This window comes from Sarcophilus harrisii, chromosome 3 (assembly GCF_902635505.1).
Source record: "Sarcophilus harrisii chromosome 3, mSarHar1.11, whole genome shotgun sequence".
In the NCBI taxonomy this organism is placed as follows: Eukaryota; Metazoa; Chordata; class Mammalia; order Dasyuromorphia; family Dasyuridae; genus Sarcophilus; species Sarcophilus harrisii.
Genome location: NC_045428.1, coordinates 597,599,307 through 597,606,422, shown reverse-complemented (window position 1 = coordinate 597,606,422; position 7,116 = coordinate 597,599,307). Strand labels below are relative to the sequence as shown.

The 7,116-nt window shown below is 34.3% G+C and overlaps 1 protein-coding gene across 1 annotated transcript; it reads right to left on the bottom strand.

Annotated features, from left to right (window-relative positions):
- Positions 1 to 328: 328 nt before the first annotated feature.
- Positions 329 to 1,351, bottom strand: LOC100923952 (vomeronasal type-1 receptor 3-like; the record flags this gene model as incomplete). The annotated part of the gene is given in 1 exon segment (XM_003766747.3): positions 329 to 1,351. A coding segment is annotated over 1 exon segment (1,023 nt), but the record flags the coding sequence as incomplete, so codon positions are not given.
- Positions 1,352 to 7,116: the final 5,765 nt, after the last annotated feature.

Sequence of the window (7,116 nt, the reverse complement as noted above, 5' to 3'; positions counted from 1 at the left end):
TATGTCCTTTATTTCATATGTAGAAGAAAATGATGGCCATCTCTCAGTTGTCCTTCCACCAATGTAAATTGGTTTTCTCAACATTCTCAATTCTATGATAAAAATAATTTCTAGGAGAAGGAGAATATTTAATAGACATTTCCAGAAAAAGAGTTCAAAATAATCTGAAAAATGTGAAATATGGAGATTCACTATTAAAGGATCAAAAAAAATTCTTGACATAATGATCCTCATGATGAAAATGATTTTTACATTTAATGTTTCTTCTAATTTATAAGATATATGACTCTTTTATCCTACTGTGTACTGAACTGCTCTCATTGTCTTTTTAATGATATCTCCTCTTAGGAAGAGAAATAGAATGTTGAGCTTGGGAACATCCAGGAAAAGGAGAATCTTTGGATCTTTTCTTTTTCCAGAGGGAGTAGAAATGATGGAGAACTTGGGAATCAGAACTGATAATCACAAATGGGCTTATGGCTGAGAAATTTGCAGCCAAGAGGGCTGATGTGGGAATCAACCACACATAATATTTATTAAAAATAAAGAGATAAAATGACAAAACAGAATTGGCTGAGTAGAAGAAGACATAGGTGCTCACCAACACCAAAATGGTGTGGGTGGCTTTAATCACAGGAGATTTTCTTGGCAAATGGCTGGAGCTGTGAATATTCTGGACCTGTCGATGGTGTCTTTGCAGGACAAGCACCAGATAACCGCTGGCTATGACCATAAATCCCACACACAGGAAATCAGGAAAAGAGAACAAAATTATAAATATAGAGGCTCTGAATGATGCTGGAGCAAATTGTGAACAGAATCCAATATTCCATATCCTCGTGTTGTTATTTCTTTCTGTAAACTTCTGCATATTTCCAAACATATAGACATTTATTAGAATGTGTAGGATCCAGCACAAAAGGCAGAAGGGGTTAATGTAATTTGAGGCTTGAGCTTTGAGTTTTGACCAAATGGAAAAAGTGAGGGGACTGATGGTGATAATCTGAAACCCACTCAGAAAGCAAGTGATAGTGAGAGAAACATTACGGGCCACTCGGTGGAGGAAATGAATCACATTACAGCCAACATTATCCAGGAAATTTTTCAGCCCCAAACCAACCATTGTCTGAGGGACTCCCTTGGAAATAAGCACGATGGAGCTGGCCAGAGACAAGTGGAAGAAAATGGAGTCTATGGACCGTAACCTGTTGTCATTATAGAAAGTGATGGTATAATGACAAAGGAGAAAGACATTTCCCAGCATTCCAGCTCCTGTCTGTATGAAGAAGACAATACCTAGAACTAAATCAAGGAAAACAAGTTTCTCACTGACTAAAGTAGAAATGTTTTAAGAGACAGATGCAAGAAATATAAAAAGGGGGGAAGGAAGGAACAAAAAGAAGAGAAAAAGGAGGGAGGGAAGAGAGAGTAAAGGATGGAGATATTGAGGGATTAAAGAGGAAGGGAAGGAAGGGAGGAAAGTAGAGAAGGAGGTAGGGAGGAATGCAAGAAGAGAAGTGGGGAAGGATGAAGGGAAGGAATGAAGGAAAGGAAGGAAACGAGGAAGGAAAGTAGGAGGGAGGAAAGGAAAGAAAGCAGGAGGGAGGGAGGGAAGAAAGAAAGAAATATCCTCAGAGAAAGATGCAAGAAACAAAAAGGAAGGAAAGAGGGAAGAAAGAAAAGAAGAAAGAATGAGGAAAGAAAGAAACAGGGAAGAAGGGAGGAAGAGAAGAAGGAAAGAAGTAGTTTTCCAACTTTATTCTAGAAGACAGTTTTGAGAAATTAAAACAAATCATGATCAACTTGATTGTATTTCTTGAATTTTCCTTTGGTAGTGAGCAGAGGGCAAATACTTAAATACTAAAAAGTCATCTAGGCAAAGCACCACTATTTACCCAGGCAAAGAAAAAATGAGGAAAAGATAGAAACAGATGGGGATAGAGAAAGGGGAGAAAGAAAGAGAGAGAAGAAAGAGAAATCTGGGTGTATGGCTGTTTATAGAAGGAAAATTGCTGTATTAAAAAACACATTAAGATATTTCAGATTATGAAACATCGATAAATAATAAATAAAAAAGATAATTCTAATTGACCCATCTTAAATTTAAATGTACTTTCAAAAGTTACCTTACTCTCCATAGCTCCTGATTTATTTTTTTTCAGACCAACCCAGAATCTCCCTCTAAAAAGATTGCTTTGAAAAATTATTAAAAAGTAACATAAATAAAAGGGTTGCCTTAAGCTTGTTTAGTTAATGTAGACTGGAATCAGTGAGGGTAAGACCTCAACAAAAACCCATTTCCTTCCTACCAGTCCAGTATCTAGAAGGTACATAGTGGGGTGGGAGAGTAGAGGGGTGTAGAGAGACTTAGCAGAAATTACTATAGACACTATGGAAGCCAACCTCTTCTCTGAGGCAAGGAGCAAGTAGCATTGAGTATCTTTACCTTTGGATTTTGTTCAAGTCTTTTGTTACCCAGAGCAGGCCTTTATTGCATGGGAATTAGCCTACTTTATTGCATTGAGGGTTCATTAGGAACCATTTGATTTATGACAGCAAATTCATTAGGACTTAATTAGAAAGGAATCTCCTCCTTTATTAATAGTGAGTTCTAGCTGACAACTTAGCAATAGTCTTTCCCCTTGTTGGGGGAATAAATCAGGAGCTATGGAGAGTAAGCTAACTTTTGAAAGTACATTTAAATTTAAGATGGGTCAATTAGAATTATCTTTATTTATTATTTGTTTATTATTATTATTAGAATTATGGTTTTTTCTCCTTTTATATGTAGCTTGCTATTGTTTAACCTTTATTCACTAAGATCCATGACATCATGGAAGTGGTTCCATGACATGCAAGTGATTTTGATTTAAGTGAGGGAGAGCTGGTTTAGGATTACCATGGATGATTTCATTTAGCAATGAAAATACATAGTAACATTTGAATTGGATACATTGAGAGAATTATGGGATGTTTTAAATGAAGATGGTCAGCCAAATAGGTGGAGTGTTCATTTGGAGAGATCTTTTATTTGAAGCAATTGTCTCTCTGTTCCTAGTTATCTCTTTGTTTTGCTTTTGTTTTCTGTTTATGATTTGTTTTGTTTTTGTGTGAATTACATATTAGTCCCTGGACATGGCAATAGAGGATCACATTAAAAGTTTTTCTGTCTTTAGTTTCTAGTGAGCATAAGAGGTATTGATGCTGTTAAGAAAAGAAGAGTTGTGAGAATCCCTCTTGTTGACACTGGTTCAAAATGAAAGAATACATGAACCCAAAAAGTGTGACTGACAAAAGGGAATTTTATCGTTGGCTGAGAAGCCAGCTTTGCTAGGAAGACTGACTCCTCAGTTGCAAGAGTCCTGGCAAAGAAATAACAAGATGTTATCACTGAGAAGAAGGTCTCAGTACCCATCAGGAAAGCAGTACAGGGGCACTTGAAAGGAGAAAAAATAATAAATTCCAAAAGAAAATCCATGTCCACACTTTCTCCCAGAAACCTGAAAGAAATTCTTCTAATAAAAAAAAAATCACATTTTGTTCTCACCCAATCATTTAGAAAGATTTCTATAATTTTGTCTTACTTATTTTTACTTTACTTTAAAATTTTGAAGGAAAATCATGCAAGCAAAGAGATTTTAAAGAGAAATTAAAACTACCCCAAAGGACAAAAATGCTTGAATTGAAGTGAAAAATTCTGGCTGGTACAAGAAACCTTACTTAGGTGGTCCAGCTCTGATGTACTGGTTATATTTTCATGCTTATGTGGTCTCTGCAGAATTGCAGTCATTTCATTTCTCAATTGTTGGAAAAGTATTAATTTTGGTTCCAGGAGAAAACAGGAGACATCAGTTGGATCTGTTAGCTGCAAGTCAATAATTGCAGAGACTAGCTGAAAAACACAAGAACAAACATTTGAAAATAACTCACTAGAAAGGGAATGTCCTATTCTGGGATTTGTTTTTTCTTTAAATAGAAAGGTATCCCCAATATATAGTCCTTTCTTGAAAGATTTACATATATTATAAGCAGCATTTTACATTTTTTGCAGTCTAGTAGCTATAGCAACAGCAAGAGCAGTTGATTACTAAAAGACATGTGAGAATTCCTTAGTCCTTACTTTCCATGGGCAAGCACAAATGGTGGGGAAGACTTCTGGTTAGATGCATACTGAGATTAAGAAGCCAGAACTCTGTCTCTGCCCTTCTGTCTGCCAGTAAATCCTGGATAGACTCAGTGTCAGAGGAGTGAGAGGAACATTATGGGAAATCAATCAGTGGGTGACCCAGATCACACCTCCATACTTATGGAAAACATGGAAACTGTAATTATGAATGCTTGCCAGATTTTGAAGTATTGATAAGAGGAAGTTTGTTAAACTTGTTGGGATTTAAAGGACACCCCAAAAAGACTGGGGTTCCAGACTGGTATAGTAAGGTATCTGAAAAGAATTTGCAGGCTCAGCCTCATTTCCAAGCAAGGGCAAAGTTTATTACAATTGTCATGCCAATCAAAGTGAGCTAAGTTCCGAAAGAATTTAGCAAGAAACCAGGAGCAAGGAAATAGATTGATAGGGGGAGGGTTCAGGTGCTTCATGTCACTGATATCCTAATTTTATGGCTTCAAGGTAGAATTGAGGAGTGGTTTTAGAGGTGGAGTCGTGAATTGGTCTGGTGTGCACCTCATTATTGTCTCAGAAACTTTATTATTACTGACCAATAGATTGTTATCTGACAGCCAGCATTGTGTAAATACAACACTCCCCAGGCCAGCTGGTCTTAGGAATAAGGCCAGGTAGCATTAGGGTTATTGCAATATTCTCCCTAGAAACTACACCACATCATTTCCCCTTCAAGTTATAGGGAGTCAAATTCATTTGATGCAAAGGGATGAAGGTCTCACCTTCTGGAATTGCTTTCAAGTTGATAAAGGGGGCTAGTAAGCCCCACCTAGTAAGGGCCATACTATGGAGGGGTGACATGTGACTTGAGTTTGGTATCAGTGACATCCAAGGGGTGCTGAGGCTCAGAATCAAGTAGCAGGTGGAATTCAGGTTCAACAAGACATAGGAAGCTCATGGTCTGGAGTCTAGAAGAAACAAAACTCATGAAAAGGTTGATAGATTTTTTAAAAAAAATTTTTTTTAAATTTTTAAAAAAAAAGGGGGGAAAAAGGGGGAAACCCAAAAAAAGGGGGAAAGGGGAAAAGGGGGGAAGGGGGAAAAAAAAAGGGGGGAAAGGGGGGGAAAAGGGAAAAAAAAGGGGGGGGTTTTTTTTTGGGGGGGCCCCCAAAAAAATTTAACCCAAAAACAAATTCCCAAGAATTTCGGGGAAAGGCCCCCCCCCAAAATTTAATTTTTAAAAAAATTAAAAAAACAAAAAAAAGGGGTTTAAAAAGGTTTTTAAAATTAAAAAAAAGGGGGGAAAAAGAAAAAAAAAGGGGGGAAAAATTGGGGAAAAAAAAAAATTTTTTTTTTTTTTTTTTTTTTTAAAGTTTTTAATGTTTTTTTTTTTGGGGGGGCCCCCAAAAATTTTTCCCCAAAAAAAAAAAAAAAAAAAAAAAAAAAAAAAAAAAAAAAAAAAAAAAAGGAAAAAAAAAAAAAAAAAAGGGGGAGGGAAAAAAAAAAACCCCCCAAAATTTGGGGGAAAGGAAAAAAAAAACCAAAAAAATTTTCCAATTTAAAAAAAAAAAAAAAAAAATTTAAAAAAAATTTTTAAAAAAAAAAAAAAAAAAATTTTACCTTTTTTTCCTTTTTTTAAAGGGGTTTTTTTTTTTTTTGGGGGGGGTTTTTTTTTCAAAAAAAACCCCCAAAAAAACAAAAAAAAAAAACCCCCCCGGGAAAAAAAAATTTGGGTTTAAATTTTTCCAAAAAAAACCCAATTTTCTAAATTTTCAAATTTTCCTTTTTTTTTTTAAAAAAAAAAAAAAATTTTCCCCAAAAAAAACCCCAAAATTTTTTAAAAAAAAAAATTTTAAAAAAAAAAAAAAACCCCCAACTAAAAAAAAAAATTAATTTAAAATTTTTTTTTAAAAAAAAACCCAAAAAAAAAAAAGGGGAAAAAAAAAAAATTTTTTTTTTTTTTTTTTTAAAACCAATTTTCCCCCAAAAAAAAAGGGGTTTTTTTTTGGGGGGAAAATTTTTTTTCCCCTTTAAAAAAAAATTTTTTTAAAATTTCCTTTTTAAAAAAAAAAGGTTCTTTAAAAAGGGGAAAAATTTTAAAAATTTTTTCCCCAACCCCCCTTTAAAGGTTTAAATCAAATTTTTGGGGAAAATTTTTTTCTCAAAAAAAATTTTGGGGTTTTTTTTTTGGAAAAATTTTAAAGAAGTTAATTTCCTGTAAAAATAATAAAACCCCTTATTTTAATTAAACCCCTTGAACCAATTGGACTTAAAATTTTTGTTGGTTGTTGGTATTTGGCTATGTAAATTGTTCCTTTTAAGGAAATATTATTTAAAAACTTTAAACCCCTTTAATCCATGGGTTTATTTTAATTTCTGAATTTATTAAATTAAATTTTAAAAAAATTACCCCAAAGCCTTAAATCTTTTCAATTACGAAAAGGTAAGGAAAAAAATTTGGGAAAAAAAAGCCTAACGGAAAGCAAAATTCGAATTTCCTTAAAGCAAGGGAAATGAAAGAATTTTTTCAAGTGGGCAAAACCTTCAGAAAAAACCAACCTTTGAACAAACTAAAAAATTTGAAGGGAGGGGAAGGAAAAAAAACCGGGCCAAAATACCCGGAAGAAAACCAAGTTTTATTTTAAAAAAACCCAAAATTCCTTTAGATCAAAAAAAATAGGGCAAACTGGAAAAAAAAAAATTAAAGGAGAAAGCCAAAAATCAGGAGGGGTTTTAAAAAAACCCCAAAAAGGGCCAATAAACAATCAGGGGCTCCAAAGGGGACAACCATTATGGAAACAAAAAAGAAAAAAGAGGGAAGGAAGGGAGCAAGGAAGAAAATGAAGGTGAAGCCCAAGTTTCTTTGTACCACAGGGGCCAAAATTCCTTTCTAAAATTGTCATTTGAAAAAAATCCTTTCCAGAAGCCCTAGATTTAAAAAACCCTAAAATAGGGAAGAAATACCTGGGTTGTTCTGTTTAGGAAAAGGGAAAGGG